At 53.4% G+C, this 21643-nt stretch overlaps 2 protein-coding genes across 4 annotated transcripts in view; one reads left to right on the top strand and one right to left on the bottom strand.

The window, feature by feature from the left end:
- Nucleotides 1-12951, top strand: part of ADIPOR2 (adiponectin receptor 2) — a 40360-nt gene extending 27409 nt beyond the window's left edge. For all 3 annotated transcript variants that reach the window (XM_040233662.1, XM_040233660.1, XM_040233661.1), the window contains exons 3-8: nucleotides 1244-1363; nucleotides 5209-5380; nucleotides 7151-7337; nucleotides 7509-7696; nucleotides 9145-9338; nucleotides 10379-12951. In XM_040233662.1, coding sequence (XP_040089596.1) covers nucleotides 1298-1363; nucleotides 5209-5380; nucleotides 7151-7337; nucleotides 7509-7696; nucleotides 9145-9338; nucleotides 10379-10507 — 936 coding nt within the window. In that variant the 5' untranslated portion in view covers nucleotides 1244-1297 and the 3' untranslated portion in view covers nucleotides 10508-12951. The remainder of the gene's footprint in view (nucleotides 1-1243; nucleotides 1364-5208; nucleotides 5381-7150; nucleotides 7338-7508; nucleotides 7697-9144; nucleotides 9339-10378) is intronic.
- Nucleotides 12952-16568: 3617 nt separating this feature from the next.
- The window catches only part of CACNA2D4 (calcium voltage-gated channel auxiliary subunit alpha2delta 4), a 66083-nt gene continuing 61008 nt past the window's right edge, over nucleotides 16569-21643 (bottom strand). The window contains exons 33-38 of the mRNA XM_040233512.1: nucleotides 21354-21409; nucleotides 20946-20966; nucleotides 20036-20153; nucleotides 18582-18694; nucleotides 17901-17983; nucleotides 16569-17295 (exon numbers count right to left, since the gene is read on the bottom strand). Coding sequence (XP_040089446.1) covers nucleotides 17191-17295; nucleotides 17901-17983; nucleotides 18582-18694; nucleotides 20036-20153; nucleotides 20946-20966; nucleotides 21354-21409 — 496 coding nt within the window. The 3' untranslated portion in view covers nucleotides 16569-17190. The remainder of the gene's footprint in view (nucleotides 17296-17900; nucleotides 17984-18581; nucleotides 18695-20035; nucleotides 20154-20945; nucleotides 20967-21353; nucleotides 21410-21643) is intronic.

Genomic DNA, 21643 nt, shown 5'->3' with positions numbered 1-21643 from the left:
TTTTATATGATGTGTATCGTGCCCAGCGCAGACTTTTCCAGACCTTCATCATGTGGCAGATATATAAACTTGCCCATGTGTCGTGGAGAAAACATTTTTGTCCTTGTTCTGGCCACTTAATTTCTACCGGGTTATCCTCTGTTTAACCAAGGAAGCTATATTTACCACCACCCACTCTGTGAAGATTCCTAATTAGCAACTCTGCAATGCTTGACCACAATAAATAGCTATTTGTGGTCCTGTGTTTTAGACATTTGTTTTTTGAGGGCATGTTTGTGAGTATTCTGTTATAAAAGGGCTCAGTAGCTGTGGTGCAGGGGATTATTTTGTTAATATTTTTGGTTGTGCTGGGTCTTTGTTGCTGCGTGTGAGCTTTTTCTAGTTGCGCTGTTCAGGCTTCTCATGGTGGTGGCTTTTCCTGCTGTGGAGCACAGGTGCTAGGTGCACAGGCTCAGTAGCTGAAGCGGACAGGCTCAGTAGTGGTGCCTTGCTGGCCTCAGGCACACGGGCTCAGTAGTTTGGCATGTGGGCTCCGTCGTTGCAGTTCTGGGCTCTGGAGCACAGGCTGTAGTTGTGGCACGTGGGCTTAGCTGCCCCAGAGCGTGCGGTGGCATTCCCTCTCAGACCAGGGATCGAACCCATGTCCTCTGCACTGGCAGACGGGTTCCCACCCACTGTACCACCAGGGAAGTCCCTGCCTGATATGCTATAGGTTTAGATAAGAATACTGATATAGTAAGGTGGTTGTCAGGATTAAATTGAATGGCCTTGCTTTTGTGCTTGGTGTGCTTTAAGGATTTAGTAAATGGTTTTACAGTGTTTTTCCTCCTTTCCCCTAGAGCACTTAACTGCATTAGATTTATTTTACACGTTCCAGGTGGGATTCTTGGAGATTGTCCCCTCGGTAATTTCTCAGCTTTGTATATGTAATAGTATTCTGTGGTCTATAATTCTTACAACAAAAAACAAAGCATCCAAGGCCACTCCTGAACCTTGCTACAGAAACAAACAGGAATGCTGCTGCCTTAGTTTAATTGTCTGCAGAGAAGAATCAGGCACCTCTTATTTTTAGTACTCAGTACTTCTGTAATAAACAGACCTTACTTCCCTATATTGTTAACTTGTCTGAGGCCTTGTTTTAACCTTAAGAGATTTTCAGTGTAATTTTTTCAAGGAAAAGGTATTGTTCATTTCCTCTGGCTCCTGACCTCTGTCCCCGACTGTCTCTGTGATTGCCTTGCAGAGCGTGGAGGAGTGTGAGTGCGATGATGGAGCATCTCAGGAAGATGAGGGGTTCATGGGCATGTCCCCCCTCCTGCAAGCCCACCATGCCATGGAGAGGATGGAAGAGTTTGTCTGTAAGGTAAGGTGGCTGCTCCTGGTCATTTCCACGCTGTATGTTTAGTCCTTCCCAAACAAGTCTGCGAGTTAGGAGAGTGGGAGTACCGTGCCTTTGGGGAGAGTGTGTGTCCCAGTGAGTGGGCTGCCTGCAGCAGCCCTCATAAAGGTTTGAGAAAACTAGATCCTCTAGCTGGGAAACCAGCTCACAGAGTAGATGTCTTATTGACCAGTTAGATAAGACAGAAGGAAGCAGAGTTGGGGGTGCTCGATGCCTGCAGGCCCTGAAATGAGTCTGCTCTGCAGCGTGCTGCTCCTCTCGGGGTCCAGTGGGAGATAGACTCCTCCTCAGGTAGGACTTGCCTCGTCTTCACACACATCCAGTGTTGTCAGTGTGGCTGCTGTTTTCTGAGTCATTAGGATCCCCGTGGGGCTCTGTTCCCCTAAAATGGCATCTGGAATTGGGGTTGCTTGTTTCGAAAACATGATCAGGGACCCTGATATGTATGGGTTTAGCCACTTGATCCATCCGATCCTGGCAGGTGTGACCTCAGGTCAACACAGTTCAACCTGTGTGTGTAAATTTATTATTAAACGATTTTGAAGAGCTCTTGATCATTTAGAGAAAAATTTTTCTGACACTTTGCTTTTTCATGAGTTTTGTGAAACCAAGACTTTTTATGTATATAGTCTTAGATCCTAAAAACTAAATTTAGGTTTTTCTACATTTACAATGATGCTAGAAATAATTGGGGCCAGTTGACTTAGAGTCCTATACTTTGGACCAGAGCTGAGAAGAAAACATTATAATCTGAATATAGACATCTCTTTCAAGACCAGAGGGATTTCAGGGAAAGGGTGGCAGAGTCTAAACATTTATGGATCTACTTTTAGAGCCCAGAAAATTTTAATCAGTGTTTGAAAACTGGTGAAGAAAAAGCCAATCGAAACATTAAACCCATTCTAGTAATCACTGTCTCAGTAGAGTTAGAGCAAAGGGATACAAAAGATACATTTTGGTTTTCAAAAGCAAGTTTTTCCCTTAAGTCTCAGAGTTGAGTATCAGTGTCAGCCACTAGGGATTTTTATATTTATGGATCAGTGGGGTGCTGTAGGTAACTTGACTTTTTGTTCTCCTTTCTGAACCAAGAGTAGAGAGTAAGGCAAATAAAACTTTCCAGTTTAAGTGATAACAGGTGGTGAATAAATAGGACACTTGTTTGCTATAGACTATGATTTACTGAAGGAAAGGAGTGGGTCATAAAATTATTATGAGCCCCTATTATCCCCTAGAAGTGTGTCTGAGCGAAAGGGGCAGGCTTCCTGAGTCACCCCACCCACCATGGCCAAGCTTCTGACTGTCCTTGAAAAACCCGCCTGCCTGTATTTGGTGACACCGGATTCTATCTCTTGGAAGCAAGTAAACAGACAGTTGAGAATGCAGTGTCCTGCCACCTTGCTTGTGTGCTTTACCTTGTGCAGAAGGGTTTTCTACAGGAATAGGGGGAGTAAATAAAGTCATTTATTCTTTAGAGAGTGTTTGTGTTTGGTGTCTCTTTTATTCCAGCCTTCAGCCATTGCTAGTCTGCCAGCATAGTCTGGCCCGTGTGGACATAGAGGCCTTCTGCGGGTCATTTTTTTTTTTTTAAACTATGTTTTGTTTATCATATGGTCTAACACCATCCTCGTGAGCCATTGCTAAGATGTTTGATTTAGGCATTGCCCTTGTCAAGCTTATAAACAAAGTTCTTTGACTAAGCTTTGACCTTGTTCTTCCTGCTTGGAGTTGAGGGGGGAGAATGCCTGTTTGGTCGGCATTTGGCTGCCCTGCTAGTTGAGCCACGGGTGCCGTGTAACGATGGAGGCACAGCACCTGGGCCCAGTCTTCAGAGGCCAGAGTGTGTGTTTAGAAACATCAGGGAAAGCCGCTCTGACACTGTGTACCGGTGTCACTGGTAAGAGCTAGTAACTGCTCGTGTGATAACACAGTAGGTCTCCTCATACGATCACAGCAGAGCTGTTTGCAGGCTGTGAACTGCCTGGAGGGAGGTGAGGATTGGTTTCCATCTTAGAAAATAAGTTCTCTCCAAGTAAAGCCGAGTAGCAGCATCTGGTGACAGATGAGTTTATTTTGTTGCACCAGCGGGAGGGCGGGTGAGCACAGGCCTGGGGTTGGGAGGAGAGTGGAGACGGATCGTGAGTACCGTTGTGAGGGGGTCATTGCTGTTCTTGGTTTTTCGTCCCACCCCAATGGAGTGCAGGGAGGGGAGGGGTGGGGTGGGCACAGTGGCCGGCAGGTGGGGCCCAAGGGGAAGCCCTAGGTGGACGTGCTTCTGCCTCCTCCTCGGCGTCTGTTTGGCTCAGCAAGGGCAGGTTAGTGGAGGCAGAAGCGATCTTACGGTGTGAGCTCACTGGGCTGAGAGACATGAAAGGAGCGGAGTGATGAGGCTGGCGTGTTTTTTAGGAGGGGCTCCCCCACCCCCATCCCTTTCCTTTAGAGCCTGACGGGAATGGGAGTGAGGAAGAGGGGACCTGAAGGGCCAGAGGCTGCGCTCCTTGGCGGCTCCCCAGGCTCGAGCTCTTGGGTAGCCGCCTGTGGGGACAGCAGGGTTGCACACCGCCTTTGGGGTGGGGGAGCTGGGGGTCATTTCTGTGCATCCTCATAAGTTCCCACACTCATGTCCTCGTTTTATAAACGAGGAAACTGAGTCTTGAGGATTTTTGTAGTTAATGAAGACTCCTTCAACTGGGTAATGGCAGAGATCCAAGGTTTTCCGACCCCTTTGCTCTTTCTTTCTACTTGATTATATTTGCTGTGATTGGAAGAGAAAGCAAAGGAGAGGGGAGGCAATTTTAGCAAAAGGTGCCTAAGTGTGATTCTACATTTTTTCCCCACCAACAGGAGTGTTAAGTATAAAAACGGTCTTACTTAATACAACAGGGTTTTTCCTGGTATGTATTAGGGGCTTCCCTGGTAACTCAGTTGGTAAAGAGTCCACCTGCAATGCGTGAGCCCCCAGTTCGATTCCTGGGTTACAAAGATCTGCTGAAGAAGGGAGAGGCTACCCACTCCAGTATGCTTGAGCTTCTCTGGTGGCTCAGCTGGTAAAGAGTCTGCCTGAAATGCAGGAGACCTGGGTTTGACCCGTGGGTCCGGAAGATTCCCTGCAGAGGAGAAAGGCTACCAACTACAGTATTCTGGCCTGGAGAATTCCATGGACTGTATAGTCCACAGGGTTACAAAGAATCGGACATGACTGAGCGATTCTCTTCTCCCTTCATGGAGAAGGGAATGGCAACCCACTCCAGTGTTTGTGCCTGGAGAATTCCATGGACAGAGCAGCCTGGTGGGGTACAGTCCATTGGGTCACAGAGAGTCAGACACTACTGAGCGATTAACACAAAGTCTGTCGTGAAGGATGAAGGAAGAGCATCTGTATGGGCAGGACTCCAGCCCCTCATCTTGCCTTGGCCGGACTGAAACAGAGCTGGAAAGCACTTTTTTTTCCTTCTTGGCCATGTCTTGTGGCTTGCCCATGTCAGTTCCCTGACTCGAGACTGAACCCAGGCCCTCCCCAGTGAAAGCGCAGAACCCTAACCATTAGGCCACCAGGGAAGTCGCCTGGGTATTTTCTGTAACTTCATTTGCTCTTTGCTTTTCCTTAGAAAAGCTCCCCTACCCCAATAAAAAGAATGTATTTTTCCCTCAGTCAGTTTTTTCAGAATATAGGCCATTATGCCTTTGAATGCATTTGTCTTTCTAAAGATAGTTTACTTTATTTCACTGTAAGGCAGTGCGGTAAGAGATAGCCGTCAATGTTGCTAAATCAACAGTTAAACCCACAGAAGGATTTGCTTATCCTCTTCCAGGTCTGGGAAGGTCGATGGCGAGTGATCCCTCACGACGTGCTACCTGAGTGGCTCAAGGATAACGACTTCCTCCTGCATGGACACCGGCCCCCGATGCCTTCTTTCCGTGCCTGTTTTAAGAGTATTTTCAGAATACACACCGAGACAGGCAACATCTGGACACATCTCTTGGGTATGTTGAGTAGTAATGATTAATGTGACCTTTCTGGTCCTCCCCCCACCGCTATATGTAAGGGTAAGGACAGAACTTAGAAAGTGTGTTTTGAATTTGCTGTTTTTGTTTACTGGATTGCTCGTGATGCAGCTCCTCGGTGGTTGTCTCTGATTGTCCCAGTTTACACTAGGTTTTCAGACATGTCCTTAAACCAGGCCAAGGAAAAGGCACTGTGCAGAATTGGCTGTAATATTTTAATGAGCATGGAGAGGAAAGTAGTTATTTTACAGAAGTAAGTTGATTTTTAAAAGCCATTACGCATGGCCAGTGAGCATACGAGAAAGGGGCTCAATGCCATTGTGAGTCATTTGAGGGAGTACAGTGAGATACCACTTCACACTCACAAGAATGGCTGTTGTCAAGGAAATGGAGAGTGACAAGCCTTTGCCTGGATATGGAAAGGTTAGAACTCTCACGCATTGCTGGTGGAATGGAAAATGGCGCAATCTATATGGAAAACGGTTTGACAGTTCCTCAGAAAATTAAACGGAGTTACCAGCAATTTTAGGTATATACCCAAGAGTATTGAGGACATATTCCCACAAAGGTGTGCACATGAATGTTTTTAGCAGCTTTATTCATCGTAAGGGGAAAGTGGGAACAACCAAGTATCTATCACCTGACCTATAAATAAAGTGTAGTATATGGATGCAGTGGAGTATTATACAGCCTTAAAAGGGCTGGACTGCTGAGAATGGGCGACGGCACGGGCTAGCCATGAAAACCTTGTGTGAAGTGAAAGGAGCCGGACACAAAGGCCGGGTACTGTACGATCCATATACACGAAGTACCCAAAATGGGGAAATGCATAGAGCTAGAAAGTCCAGTAGATCAGTGCTTTGTTACGGTTGTTGGGGGGTGGGGGTGGGGTGATGGGAGATGGCTGAGCAGGTGTAGAACTTCTTTTTGGGGCAGTGAAAATGTTCTGAAATGAAATAGTGACGATCACACAACCTGGTGAATGTATTGAGTAGTCTGGCCTTTCCCCGTTTAATGTACATATCTTACCACACATTTGATTTCCTTTGTGCCTCCAAGTTCTCCAGAATCAGAGAGTAGATCAGAGTAGAGAATCAGATCGAGTTTGTTGCTGACTTCTAACTTTACTAAATGATCACACAGAATCACTTAGCAAATGTTTTAACTTCTTAATTTCTATGTTTGTCTTGTGTTAAGTAGCCTTTCCCTGAGCAATAAGAATGTGGTATCTTACTGTGAAGAACAGTTTAAAAACTGGTTTGAAATTGCCCAAATAGTACTTCAGTGTCCCTAACTCCTAACTCTGTGGGCCAGCTGGTGAGGACCAGAGCCACAGGTGGTTCCATAGAGCGGTTGGTGGAGACCAACCGCTGTATTTCCTAGTGGAGTTTGGAGGGGTCAGCGTTCATTGCAAAAGAAACTGCTGAATGGGCCTTTGAAACCTGGCTGTAGCACATGTGCCAAAAACATTATGGATGGAATTTCTTACGGATCTAGAGGTAGAGGGGGGCTTAGTTAGCAGGCCTGTCTGTTTGCTCTTTGGATTAATCACGAGTTACCCTGTTATACTGAGCCTGTGAAGCTGAGGGGCATGTGGTCCCAACAGTGTCTGGAGCAGACTGATGTTTTGGATAAGGTTGAGTTGTTCAGAAGAATTTTGATTCAGATGTCAGGACTGAAAACGTAATCGACACATAACACTCTCTTCAGAAGGTAGTAATCCTGGCTTTCTTCCATCCTCTTCTCTAGGTTGTGTGTTCTTCCTGTGCCTGGGGATCTTTTATATGTTTCGCCCCAACATCTCCTTTGTGGCCCCCCTGCAGGAAAAGGTGGTCTTCGGATTATTCTTCCTGGGGGCCATTCTCTGCCTTTCCTTCTCGTGGCTGTTCCACACAGTCTACTGCCACTCAGAAGGGGTCTCCCGGATCTTCTCCAAGTAAGTATCTGCAGAGTCCCCATTTGGATCAGTGGTTCAAAGCCCGTGGGCTCAGGGAGCGCGTCCAGCAGCGTCAGCAGAGCCCTCGATGCTGCCTGCCAGGCACTCTTGCCTGGGAGCTGTGGTGGGCAGTGATGTCCAACAGTAAATGGATTTTTTTCCCTGTCCTAGACTGGATTACTCTGGCATTGCTCTTCTGATTATGGGAAGTTTTGTTCCTTGGCTGTATTACTCCTTCTACTGTAACCCGCAACCTTGCTTCATCTACTTGATTGTTATCTGTGTCCTGGGCATCGCAGCCATCATCGTCTCCCAGTGGGACATGTTCGCCACCCCCCAGTACCGGGGCGTGAGAGCAGGTAAGAAGCCCAGACTGGGGTTCCATGCTGCCAGCCTGCACGAGAGGGCCACGGTTGGCCAAGCATCCGGCTAGGCACTTGTGATGCAGAGATGGAGAAGTCACGGTTCCTGTTCTTGAGGGGCTTGTAATGTTGGGGTGTCCCTGCTCGTCTCACAGCATCATTGGGGGTGGGTGCTGAGCTGATGCATCTGATATTACAGTTTACATGAGTCTAGGGCTGTACGTGGTCCTTACGGCTGTGGCTCCATAACTTTTGTGAAATGATGGTTCCTTTCTATGTATTTTCATTTTTAAATGTGTTAAAAAAAAAAAAAAAGTCTTTACTCCCAAACTGATGGTGTTATAGAGATAGCACACACCTTCTCTGGTACAGGATGAAGAGGGTTTTATGTTCAGGATCATGCCTATTTGGTTGGAAACCAAGCGAAAGCCCCTTCCTTCCTGTGCGAGGGCCTGGCTGACCCTGTTGGAGCCAGGGCTGTGCCCTCAGTGTTTTTGCCTCTAGTCTTTTTGCCACACCCAGTGCCTGCCAAGAATGAACAGGAAGTACTAAAAGGAGTACTCGTCCTTTCAGTCTTTTTGCTTTAAACCATTTTGTGTTAAAGCCCAAGCCACAGTTTATCTACAGTTCCTGCCCATGTGGTGCTTGGTTGAGGCACACACTTCATGGTGGCTTTAGACCCCAGTTACCTTTAGGCTGTTTCTGATCGTGACATTTTCTTTTACAACCCTAGACACGTCTTTATAATACATAAGTAACATAAATTACAAAACTTGGACAAAGTGGTACTTAACCTTCAACTTGACACAGTCTGATATGTTTTATTTCAGTTCATTAAAAAAAAAAATTGGTGATCCAGACTCAGTTTAGTCTTATAACCCAGGGCATGTCCAGAAGTTTGCAGATCACTTGCTGTAGAGGGTTCGAAGGCAGTCTGACTGGGGGATGCCGTGCTGGTGGACTTGGGTGTCTGGCTGGTGCTCTGGGGGCCCTCCCTCTCTATCGCCCACCCCACCTCACTCTCACCCCGGGGTGTTGGTTGTCTCAAGGAAGGATAAACTATGTAGAACTGCTCTGTACTATACCCTGCATCTTATAAAGAAGCGCATATAGGGTGTTGCAAGCCAACCACTTGAGTTGTTGGTTCCTGAGGCATTCAGCAGCACATCACTCTAAGCTCCTTGAAGACTGCTGATTTATGAAGCCGAGGCTTTTTCAGCAGGAGGCTCTCTCTTTGCCTTTGTAAATAGATCTCGTTTTAGAACATAGCCGTGCTGAATTGCATGGCAGAATCCCAGAGTTTGAAGAACCTTCTTTTTCCTTTCAAACTAGAAGCTAATGTTGCATCCCACTTTTGCGATGCTCAGTTTACAGAGTCACTGGCACCGTGCCAAGTTGTCCCTCCTCCTTCCTCCTTGTCTCCATTGTGTCCTTGTGATTCCCAGGAGTGTTTCTGGGCCTCGGCCTGAGCGGGATCATCCCCGCCTTGCACTACGTCATCTCCGAGGGCTTCCTGAAGGCCGCCACCATCGGGCAGATCGGCTGGCTGTTGCTCATGGCCGGCCTGTACATCACGGGGGCGGCCCTGTACGCCGCCCGCATCCCTGAGCGTTTCTTCCCTGGCAAGTGTGACATCTGGGTAAGTGTGGTCGGCAGCTGGGGGCGGGCAGGGTTCACTGTCTTATCTGTCCCATCTGTGAGTTAGTTACTGGCACCCAGGGAAGTGACATGATTGAGGAACTACCCTCGCCCCAGCTTCCCTCTGAGCCGCGTCAACGTGGTGAGTGCGGGGCTGAGGGCATGCCCTGCAGGGGCAGCCCCGCTGTGAGGCCCGCCGCCCCATAATGGGCCGCCATGGGGCCGCCGCCGCCGCCAGTGCCTTCTTGGGACCAGCCCGGGAGCTCAGGTGCTCCTTACTCAGGGAGCTGCCCTTCCTGGCAGGCGTGGAGTCGTCGTCCCCCTGTCCCTGTGCTGGGTGGCAGGTTTTCAGGCCTCCTCCGTTTGGTCTCATGTGTGGAAGGAGGGGGACAGACTAGGTTTTTACCCAGGTCCTTTTCAGCACCAGAATTCAGTGATTAGTAATGAGAGACTGATCTGTGTGTGTGGTTGGAAGGGAGGTGGGCTAACCAGACGGTTGCTAAAGGTAAACCGAGAGGAGGAAAGAGTGGGGGGAGAAAATGCAGGGGACCAGTGGGCAGCCTGGTACCAGTCCACACACTAGTCCTGGCCCATGGCCTGTTAGGAACCAAGACTGCACTTCGGGAGCTGAGTGGTGAGGGAGGGAGCCAGGCTTCCCCTGTGTGCACAGCTGCCCCCCATCGCCCTCATGACTGCCTGAGCCCTGCCTTCTGTCGGATCAGCGGCCCCTTTAGATTCTCACAGCAGCGAGAGCCCTGGCCCTAAAGTGAAGGTGGGGTATCCTGAGATGGCACAGAGTAGGAGTAGAGTGCATAGGAGACGCAGCGCGTTGCTGGGCCCCCAGCGCCAGGAGGGCGCTGCGTCCCGAGCTTGGGGACAGCGGGCCTCGCCTCAGCAGAGTGCCATGTGCCTGCTGGGTGCCCTGAGAGCAGGGACGCCTGAATGTGAGCCGCCGCCCTGCCCCCGCCCCAGCTCCGCGTGGCCTTCGGGATCTCCTGCCGACGTTTAGTGACGTCTCACCCTCCCCGCTTCTATCTCCAGTTTCACTCTCATCAGCTGTTCCACATCTTCGTGGTGGCTGGCGCGTTCGTCCACTTCCACGGGGTCTCGAACCTCCAGGAGTTCCGTTTCATGGTCGGCGGAGGCTGCAGCGAAGAGGACGCACTGTGACAGCGGCCAGAGGCCGGGGACGGTGACCCCCACTGGCTGTGACGCCAGCGCCAGAGGAGCCCCACAGCGCGGGGCTTCGTGACGCCCCAGGGCTCCACGTGGTCCGCAACTGGGAAGAGAAAACAAAAATAAATCACACCTCAACAGGTGGAGAAGAGGCAAGATGGCCCAGCCCTGCCTCGTTCTTGGGTCTGGCCGATGGAGGGCGCTCGCGCCCCGGGCATGCTGGCCTTTGTGCTTGTAAGCCGGCTGGAACGTCGGCTGGAGGCGCCTCCTCCTTCCTCCTTTCTCCTTAGAAACGGTGACACCGAGCAGTGTTGGCGAACATTTATTATGTTCTCTGAGGGGTGGCAGTGTGATTTTAGATGCCCTTTTGGGAGAACAAAGAAATTAATGTAAATAAGATTTCTAACTTACTGTTTAAATAAAAATTTATATAAATGTTTAAACCACAGGGCTGGGGAGGGAGGGAGGCTTTTGTATAGAATGAAACACATGAGAGCCACACGCTGTTCCAGTTTTGCACACATGACCGCCGGAGGATCAGGCAACAGCCCCAGAATGAATGTATGACACCCGGCGCCCCGGGTGCCTTCTGCCCACGGGGACACCTCGGGCCCCGGGGCGGCAGTGTTCTGCCCCGCCTGGCGACCCTGGAGAGCTCGAGGCAGGGGCGGTGTGTTTGCTGGGGGAAGTGGGGTGTGTGAGATCGAGGCAGTAGTGACATGTCAAGAGTTTGAGCGACTTGTTTGTGCCACCTACCCAGGAATGTCACTGAGGCTGGCGGGGATTGGGGGAGCGCCCGCAGGGCTTCCCGTATCCTTTTCAGTGCCGTGGGGACTCGGCTGGTTGCAGGGGTGGGGATGGGGTGTCTGCAGTGGAGCTCTGGACCACTCTGTGAGTCCCTCCAGGAGAATCACTGCCTTACCTCCCCCTCAGCCCCCGCCCCCGCGCCAGGAGAGAGACCACCTTCCCTGGCGCCATGGCTCCTGGCCTGAGGCTAGCCATACAGGGGCCCAGGGCCACCACCTGTGGTGGTGGAGAGTCTCCCTGTGGTGCTGTCCTGGTGCCTGGGGGCTGAGCACGTGAATACCAACCTGACCCCCCTTGATCCCCGCCGCCCCAGTCAGGTCTCCAGGAACAGAGAAGCCAGCAGCACGGCTCTGAGGCAAGAGCCCTTTACCCACCAGTGCTGGGGTGACCGGCACCCCAGAGCCCAGTTTTCTAGGGGTGGTGTGGTACGAAGGTTTAGAAGGAAGTGATACATTACTGCTAGGGAGTCTGGTTGGCTTCTTGAAGCTGAGTCTGAGGAGCTGCTCAAATAAGGCTGCTCGAGCCCCAGAGGTGTCCTGCGCGGGTGTCAGAGTCCGGTGTGGAGGGTCTGGCTCCTGGGAGGCCTGCACCTGCCCACGTATCTCCGGGTCCAGTTTTTAGTCTCAGCAAAGACTCCTGGTGGTTGAATTGCACCCGGAACGGCAGGCGTCAGATGTGAACAAGGTCCCGAGCTGGGCTGGCCGCCTCCCACCAGTGTTTGGGAACATGGGAAGGTCGTTTACTCAGTGTGGGTTCTTTCCTTGGTTAGGTGTCTCCTTTCCCCTGCGTCTCCAGCAAAACCTGGGAAGCAGGAAGCAAGAATCTTCTGTAGAACTCGGGAGTATTGTGGCCCTGAGTGAGGGCACTGCCCCCGGTGCTGGGCACACTGGTGCCGTGTGGACAGGTGGAAGAGCAGTATTACCCCTCCAGGGAGCTCAGCCCACAAGAGAGTGCCCCACTGCACCCCTCGGAGGAGGCTCACTGGGCTTCAGGGTGTACCCCAGAAGCCAGCCTGGCATCCGGTCACCTGCCCGGGGAAACTGTGGTGTGCGGCCCCCGGGACACCGCCAGCATTCCGGGGCCCAGCCGCCGCCGCCCCCCACCCCACCACACTCCCCAAAGAGGAGCTGCACCTGGCTCAACACAGCACAAGCCCTTAGAAAGCGACGTGATCACCAACCAGACGTCCCCCCCCCCCCGCCCCGTGACACCCCCCACCCCCCGTGGCGGCCCCTCCCTGGGAAGCGGGTGTGCACCCACCTCTGTGTGTCCTCGGAGCCCTGGCCCGCCTCACGCACGCCTCCGCCTGCTGGGAACCCCACAGGTCGGCGCCTGGATGCCTTACTCTCAGCAGTCAGAGGCTCGCTTGCTCTGTGCAGATGTTCATTGTCTCTTCCGGCCCTCGGCCGTTTTGGACCTCTGCAGCTTCATCCTCTCACCCATTGAAGAGTGGCCTTCTCAGTATTTCCCCCTTCCCGTTTATAAATTGTCAAAGCCACAAAGCACATTTTTGGGGATCATAGAGGGCTGGGGTTTCAGAAGGGCATTTGTGCGATGGCCCCATCCACCATGGGATGTCCCTCCTTGCTGTATTCTCAAACTTCTAATAAAAAAACCAAGTGGAATATGAACGTTTTTGTTGTGCCTTTTTTTTTTTTTTTTTAAAGAAAAAGCTGCCTCAGCTTCCCTCTCCATAGCTTTTGGTACTTCTTAACTTGAAGCGTTCATTTAGATACTGAAGCTTAAATTTCTGGAAACATCCCACCCTGAGTTCTGGAGACCATTCTGAAAAGGCTCTCTGTGGACTGACCAACAAATTAAGCTCTTGTGAAATTATTAATAGGATTCTTTGGCCACAAAGGTATTTTTTATACTGAATATATCTCAGGATACAGGGGTTCGTTATCGTTGGGCTAGGAAATTTTTGAAAGTCATATTTTATACTGTCGTTTTCACAGTGTGGTGTTGAGAGTGCGAAAGTTGAAAATGTTCTCTGGCAGTTTTAATTAGATAAATCTTGGAATTTGTATATTTCACATTTCCATTTAATTTTCCTAATGTGTTAATGATGGCAGGCAGGATGATGATGAAAGTAAATAAAGAGGGTGCGGTATAAAAACCAGTGCTCTTGCCCAACTCAAGCTTTTCCAGCCTTCCTTACATTTTCGTCATAACTGGGGTCCCAGGCACAAGAGTGGAGGGGAGAGCCAGTTCCAAGGGGCAGTTGCTAATTTATTGTTAGAGGTACAAAAATAATACTTAAAGAACGCATCATGCGAGGGGGTGTGTTAAAGGCGCTTGGCACTTGACGTGATTATAACCAGCACCCAGTGACCAGATCTGTTGTTTGACTTGTTTTATAGGTGAGATTAGGAGAGGTAAGTCTGACTCTTGCGACACAGTCTACACTAAGAGGAACATTCAGATCAAATGGTCTCATGTAGGGACTTCCCTGGCAGTCCAGTGGTTAGGACTCTGGACTTCCACTGCAGGGGTTGCAGGTTCGATCCCTGGTCGGGGAACTGAGATCCCCTTGCTGCACGGCACGCCAAAAATAAAAGCCTCGTGTGTTTTGACTGAAAGGTTTTGGGGGCTTGTTAACCCTTCTATGTAATTTAAGAGAAGAGAGGATGTACCCTTTTTGCCTTGGGTATATTTAGTTTTCTTCAGGGGAATTTCCAGCATTTGGATGAGTTCTCATTTTAGGTGTAGGAATAGGTTTTTTGCATAGGGAACCTGGAGGCTGGACACTGGGTTGTGTCCTTTATTTTTTATGTGGGCCATTTTACAAGTCTTAATTATTGAGTTTGTTACAGCATTGCTTCTCTTTTATGTTTTGATTTTTTTGGATGCGAGGCATGTGGGATCTTGGTCCCCAGCCAGGGATTGAATCTGCATTGGAAGGCCAGGTCTTAACTGCCAAGGAAGCCTCGGCCGTGCTGCCCCTCCCATCCTGCCTGAGGCCTACAGACACCCCCTGGCTTTCCCGAGTCCTTTGCTGAGCTGTCTGTAGGCGCCCCTTTTCACGGTGAGACCTGTGGTGCAGGAAAGGAAGTGGATAAGGACACATTTGAATCCTGGCCTGACAGTGGCTAGGGCTCTCTGGCCTGGAGGTGGCTGTGGGCGCCATTGCTCCCATGAGTAACCCCTGGTCTCTGAGTGTCCTGCTCGGTCAGGGCTCAAGCGCTGACCCCGCGCCCTGTGTCGTGCTGTGCCGGTTTTCCCGCCCCCAGCCCCGTGACCTGCGGCAAACGTGACCTGGTCTAGTGTTGCTCTGCCTTCGGTGGTCATGGCGGGAGTCTAGCCGGGAAGTAAGGATGGCCTGTCACTGCCACCCCTGCCAGCCTGGCCTGGGGACAGTGCTCTGGGGACAGCACCTGGGCCTGCTGAGACAGCTGCTTCCTCACCTGTGAGCTTGTCCCCGCCCCACCCCAAGTCAGCATCCCTCACTCGAGCTGCAGGGTTGGGCTGGCGTCTGTGCCAAACTCTTGCCCTCATTCTTCCCCGAGTTTGTGTCTTTGACTTGGAGACGTCCTCTCCCTTGCCCTCCGGAATGAACTCCCACTTGACGTCGTGGAGCGGTGCTCAGGCCTTTTGTCTCAGCAGCACTTGTCTCATCGTGTCTCAGCACACACTCAGAGGTGACTTAGGAGCTGGCACACCCCTGCCCTGAGGACAGAGCTGGCAGCCCTGGCACCCTCGGGCATCCACAGGTTTTTTTTTTAGGAAAAGGGAATTCAGGACTCTCTCCCCCAGAATCTTGTCATCTATTCAGTGACTTTGGTTTTAACTTTGTTGGTCTGAGCTTCCCTGGTGGCTCAGACGGTAAAACATCTGCCTGCAATGCGGGAGACCTGGGTTCAATCCTGGGGCCGGGCAGATCCCCTGGAGAAGGAAATGGCAACCCACTCCAGTATTCTTGCCTGGCAAATTCCATGGACTGAGGAGCCTGGTGGGCTACAGTTCCATGGACTGAGGAGCCTGGTGGGCTACAGTCCATGGGGTCACAAAGAGTTGGACACGACTGAGCGGCTTTACTTGGTCTGAAACCAGGGTGACGGCTCTTTAGCATGAGCTAGGCTGTCACCTGCTGTCCTCTGGGCTGTGGTGGCAGTGGTGGTGGGTGCCAGAGGGTTAGAACCACCCAAATAGAAAAGGGCAAGAACAGCTCTGACCTCTGAAGGCAGGGCTTATGTTCTCTTCTCCCAGGTGAAGAGCAGCTTTATTGTATCAACGGCTTTTGCTTCCATTGGTTCTGACAGGGAGACCTGGCCCCATAGCCCCCTCCTGGCCACACAGAGACAGGGCTGAGGCTGGGAGCTGCCCCAGTACTTCTAAGCATGTTTTTTAAATTGTGTGGCCAAGAGTGTCGATAAATTGCCTGAAAAGACTCTTCCTGATTGTGGGGAGGGGAAACAGGATGCTGTCCTGGAGAGAGGTTAGAGGTCAGGGTCTGGACACGCTCCGATGCCCCAGAAGGACATGGCGAGGGAGGGGCTGTCACCTCGAGGGCTCTGTGACATGAAGGTGGGGAGTCGACCTGAGGGGACCCCTGCTGCCTCCTCGCCCACCTGCACCCACCCGGCGGGCACCTGTGACCTTGCCTGTTCCAACGTCCTTTCTCCCTCCCCTCCACCAGGAAAGCAGGTGCTTCAGAGGAGAGCCGGTGACACGCTGTGGGTGCCGACCGCAGGCCACGTGGTTTCAGGTTCAGGATACAGACTCCACGTGCACGCCTCGCACATCACAGTCACCTCTTCCAGGGAGGCCGGCTGAACGTAGAGATCGGAGGCCACCCCAGGGTTTCTGCGCGGTTCTGCCTTCAGCGTCATTCCCACAGTGGGGACTGCAGTCCCTGGGGAGCCAGGTCTGCGTGGGAGGCAGCCATGACCCTGAGACCCCTGGGTGAGGGGCGTGCCCAGATGCATCCGTCTCCCCTACTGGACTCCAATTTGCAAATGGGAATGCTCCCCAAAGCTCCAGCTCCAAGGCCAGAGTCAGGTGGTCTTTCTTGTAGATCATCAGCCAGAAAAAGACCACCCTGGGTCCTTGGGCCTCCCGGGGGTCTGGAGCCTTCAGGACCCCCCTGACTATGCCTCCCTGAAGACCAGTCTTTCGCTGGGACCCCTCTGGCTGCAACTGGTCCTGCCCCTGCCCTGGACTTGCATCCTTCTCCAGTGCAGCAGCTGTATTGCTAACCTACTAGGTTTTTCTTAGAAAGCGGCGAATGGTAAGTCAGGGCTTTGCAGAGACATTTATAGAAAATTTTAAATAGCAACAGCTTGTGGGCATCACACGCAGCCATGGTCATGTAAAGGACCTGCCTTCTTTCTATCTCGTGCACATGCACGCACACACACACGCACACATACACACACCTTTTCTGAGCTTCAACTGTGAGACTGAGCTGCCCTGCTGTATACCTTACCCTGGGGCAGCTCCATCTCTGGTGGGGAGTGTTCCTGCCCTCCTCCCCTCTCTGCCCTCAGCCTCATTCCTCTCCTCCTCAGGACTTTTAAGTCCTTGGATTCTACTGAAGACTAACCAGGCTCATTAGAAAGAGCTGCCCTGTCTCTAGCTGGGTCTGGATTTCTGGGGGAATAGATGGAACTAAAGCTCTCTGGTCTTGGTCCAGGTTGAGCTCATGCTGGACTCCCCAAGAGGAGGTGGGAAGACTGCCCACTGAGACGTGGGATGGAGGGTACCCGGCACCCCAGAAGGTCTTCAGGACGGGTTTCTGACTCCACCAGCAATCTGAGGAGGCCCACGACTGACGAGTGTGGCCCTGGGCAAGAACCCAGCTGTAGAGTGCCAGACAGCACGGCAGACTGCTGACTTCCCAGCGTCAAAGCAGGCCTGATGGGGTGGGGTCACCGCAGCAGCTGGGGTGGCAGCACCCAGGCCCACAGAGGTAGCAGGAGCAGGCGGAGCGAAGCCGAGGTATCTGAGGCGCCTCCACAGTCCTGGGCATTCTCCTGCGGACCCAGAGCATGCCCGGTGAGGTACCCGTCCAGGCAGAGGCGATCGGGAGACTGGGAGTCAGGAGGGAGGTTCTGGGACTAAGAGGGACCGCGGGCTGAGGGAGACGGGAGTGCTAGCAAGTGGAGGGAGCCCTGGCCCCCCACCCCCTGCTTCTAGGAGAAGGAAGATGGAAGGGCTGTGGAGTTATCCTCTTAGAGTGACTGCAGAGAAGCCCGGCACTCTGGGAGTATCCTGGCTGTGGACTCAGCGTGTCTAGCAAGGACGACTCGAGTACAAGAAGCCCAACTACGGTGTTCAGGGTTGGTCACCACAGTCTTATGTGCATAATGGTTTCCTCCTACCCGCCCAGACCCCATGGATCCAAGTGCAATGGGGGCGATTTGGAGAAGCTGTGTTTAAGTTTACCAAGGGCCTGGCCCCTGGGAGACCAGCTCTCATCATAAAAACACTGCCGGGTCCCTCCCTGCATGAATGCACATGGATGAGGGTTCCAGAGGTGCCCTCCCAGCTGCACACTGGGTGTCCAGTGCTCTCACGTCTGAAGGGTACAGGCTTGGGCTGAGGTTTGGGGATGAAGACCCCCGCCACCAGCCCCCACCTCTGGATGGAAGGCGTGGCAGGCATCCGGGCGCCGGCGGAGCTTCTGGGAACGCATCCTGTCGCACTTGATGGAGGCGTTATGTGCAGAGGTCACTGTTAAGGTTAACACAGCTGAGGCGGAGATGACGCTAGAGCCTGTGTGTGTGACAGTCGCTCAGTCGAGTTCGACTCTGCGACCCCAGGGACTGTAGCCCGCCAGGCTCCTCTGTCCATGGGATTCTCCAGGCAAGAGTACTGGAGTGGGTTGCCTTTCCCTTCTCCAAGGGATCTTCTCGACCCAGGGATTGAACTCAGGCCTTCCGCACTGCAGGCAGATTCTTTACTGTCTGAGTAAGGAAAGCCCAAGAATACTGGAGTGGGTAGCCATTCCCTTCTCCAGGGGATCTTCCTGACCCAGGGATCGAACTCAGGTCTCCCGCTTTGCAGGTGGATTCTTTACTGTCTGACCCACCTGGGAGCCTCTGGGGACTCAGTTCTGGAACCTCAGTTCTGGTGGGACTGGCTGCCTCACTGCCTTCCGGGGTCAGAGGTCAGCCCTTGGAGCCGTGGGAAGGGCACAGTGTTGGTGGTGAGGGTGGCTGGCCCCACCTCTCTAGAGCTGAGCCCCTCGGTGATGACCCGCTCTCCCCGCTCCCCTGTCCCCACCCCCCCACACGCAGGCTGGAGCCCCAGAGGATATATTTGACCTCCTCTGCCTCCCGCAGCACTGGCGGGAAGGTGCTGCAGTCGCAGGTGCGATCCGTCACCAGGAGCAGCAGGTTGCTGCTGGGGACCTGCTGCATCACAAACGCCCTGTGGGCACGAGAGAGGCTGGCCCGTGGAAGCTCTGAGCAGCTGGACGCTGGGCTTCAGGGAGGCTCTTCCGGAGATGGCGCGAGGGCTTGGGGGCCCAGGTCAGCCCCCTGGTGGGAGGCAACCTGGTTTACATCTCCCACAAGCCTTTGCAGCTGCCCTGCTTCTTTCCTAGCAGATTGGAGGGAAGGAAGCCCAGACATCTAGGGGGATAGGAGTCATTATTGATGTCTGCCGGAAACACAGGCCTAAGTCAAGATCGTGTCAAGTAAACAGGCCGGTGTGGAGGGGCCGCCCCCAGCGGGGTTACAGTGCTCAGGCTTGGCCACAAGGTGGTGCCCCAGGTCCGCATGCTGCCCAACTGGGAGCCGGGTGGGTGCAAGCCGGTTGCGGTCACTGGCTCAGCCGGTGCGTTGGCCACAGACACTGCCTGTAGGCATTTCCTACGGGGTAGAGGACTTTATACGTGCACGTGCACACACACACAGCACACCCACGTGCCCATACACTTGCACAACAGACTCACATGTATATATTCAACCTTCTTCACACCATATGAAGTTGGTATCATCCCTGTTTTGCAGATGGGAAAGCTGACGCCTCTGGGTAAAGTGAGGCACCCAAGGTCACCAGTTCCTCTTCAAGCAAGTCCGTCTACTCTGAGGCCTTGGCTTTACCCACACTGTTCGCCGTATCCACCTTGCCAGCCTCCGAGATAAGTGTACAAATAACTACATTCCCGGGAAACCGGCTGTGTGAGTCCTACAATGACGGTGCCTGCCTGCACAAGATGGGCTGGCTATGTCTGAGGCCAGGGTCCCAGGCATCTCACTAGAAAGCAGTTTGCTTGTGCCCTGAATCTCAGGGACATCCCGGAAGCCCCTGGGGAGTGGCATGCTGGCAAGTGGACAGCCTAGGGGAGGCCATCTCCTCTAGGTCAGGATGGAACATCCTGGGGGTGGGCGGTGGCCCGAGGTCGGGGTGGGAGTGAGTAGCACAGAACTTTGAGCCAGGCCTCCCGGCCTCCCTGGGCCAGAGCCTGGCCCCCCTGCGGGAGCTCGGGCAGAGGTGTCGGGTGCCCCAGCCACTCCTGAAATGTCCTCCAGCCTCCCGGTCCTCTGTCTGCGTGGACAGACGTCTAAGTGAGAGCTGGCCCTCCTTCCCCGAGTCTGCCCTGGCCTCAGGGCCATCTCTCCTGTCTGCCGACATGGACACTATGCCAGCCCTGTCCCCACCTGGCTGCCATGCTCCGGGCCGAGGCCTGTGGTCCCTCCACCGAGGAAGCAGGCACAGAGGTCTTGCCTCAGGGACCCCACCCGGCTCCCTCCCCTCCCCGCTCACTTCTGGCAGGCGGGGCACTCCACAGTGCCATTGGCCTCCCGCAGGGCCGTCTGGTGGATGAACACGGGGTAGGCGGTGTCACAGGGCTGCAGCAGGTCCTGCTTCTTGTGCTTGTGGGCTGCGGGGACATGGAAGGGTGTGGACGCGGGGCCTCGGTCACCACCATAGGGGTGGGTCTCGACAGCCTGGGCAGTGTGGTCACTGCACCAGGAGGAAGACACTCCATCCACTGACAGATGGCAAGCCATCAGGACTTAGGGGGTGGGGGAGAGGGAGCGGCTGAGTGTGAGTGATGCCCTGGGTGACCCTGGGGACGCCTGTCTCTCTCCTCACCACCAGCGGTGATGTCCAGGGGCTTGGAGGAGGTCAGGGTGTGGGGGGCCTGGGAGACGACAGCCCTGCTCCCTGTGGATGGTCCAGCAGGCGCTCTGCAGACATAGCTCCCGGACAAGCCCTGGGCCTCCCCCAACAACTGACCCCATGTTCACTTAGAGGTGGGCGGGGGGCCCAGTGCCCAGACTTCCTGGACTCCTCAGTGGGGCCTGTGTGGTTACTTGAGCGGGCTCGGAAAGGACTTGGCAAACTCAGAGGCCTGGCAGCCGCCCTGGAGGACCCACGTCCACTCCTGGGTGAGCAGATAGCTGTTTCCTGTGTGGGGCCTTGGCCTCTGGACCACAGGACACTGTCCTTCTGGCGTCGTCAGAGCTATTGCCTAGGAGAGGGCTGGAGGGTTCCCTTTTCCCTGGGGCAGGGCTGTGATCATGTGGGATGAGGTCTGGGCTACACACCCTCCCCTAAGGAGCAAGGCTCTAAGTTGAGAGGGGCCTTCATTGTTGAGGAGTCCTGGAAGGAGAGAGGTTCTTGGGACCCTCCCAGCCCAGCACTGGGGCTCCTAGGCTGCTCTACTTACAATGATGGAAGACGGTCTTGGCTGTCCAGGACATGTGGCCCAGCACGGGGTGGCGATGATGGTGATGATGGTGGTGTCACATGGTGTGGGCATGAGGTCACATGGGATGGATGATATCACATGGGATGGATGATGTCACATGGATGATGTCACATATGATGGATGACATCATGTGGGATGGATGATGTCACATGGGATGGATGATGTCACATGGGATGGATGATGGCACATGGATGATGTCACACAGGTTCATGGTGTCCCGAAATGGCATGACGTCACACAGAGGTGAGGGAAGGTGATGGAGAGGCCAACAGGATGGACGTGAGTGGTGAGCCCTCAGCAGTCCCCTCCCCCCAAGTGGCGGCTAGAATGATGCCGGGCTCTGGGCTCCCACAACCGAGCACTCACCCTCAGCCCCATTGTCCCCACGCCAGGAGCCCCAGGCCCTCCACTCCAGCAGAAGCCTGTCGGATAGAAGCAGCCAGAGTCCTGATTGCCCTCCTCACTGGCCCCCGGGCTGTCTGCCCCTCCCCCCAGGGAACCCTTATCCGGAGGCTCCTGGGGTGCAGAGGCCCTCCCCTGGCAGCTGCATGTATGTGCCTGGCTGGTTCCACTCTGGACCTCAGCCTCCTCCCCTGGGGTTGTGGGGACCTCAAGCAGCTCCCTTCAAGGGGCCCCCTCATAGCCCTCCCCTGCAT

Source organism: Oryx dammah, unplaced genomic scaffold, assembly GCF_014754425.2.
Source record: "Oryx dammah isolate SB20612 unplaced genomic scaffold, SCBI_Odam_1.1 HiC_scaffold_29, whole genome shotgun sequence".
In the NCBI taxonomy this organism is placed as follows: Eukaryota; Metazoa; Chordata; class Mammalia; order Artiodactyla; family Bovidae; genus Oryx; species Oryx dammah.
Note: the sequence above shows the minus strand (reverse complement) of the source record. Positions and strands in the feature narration are given on the sequence as shown.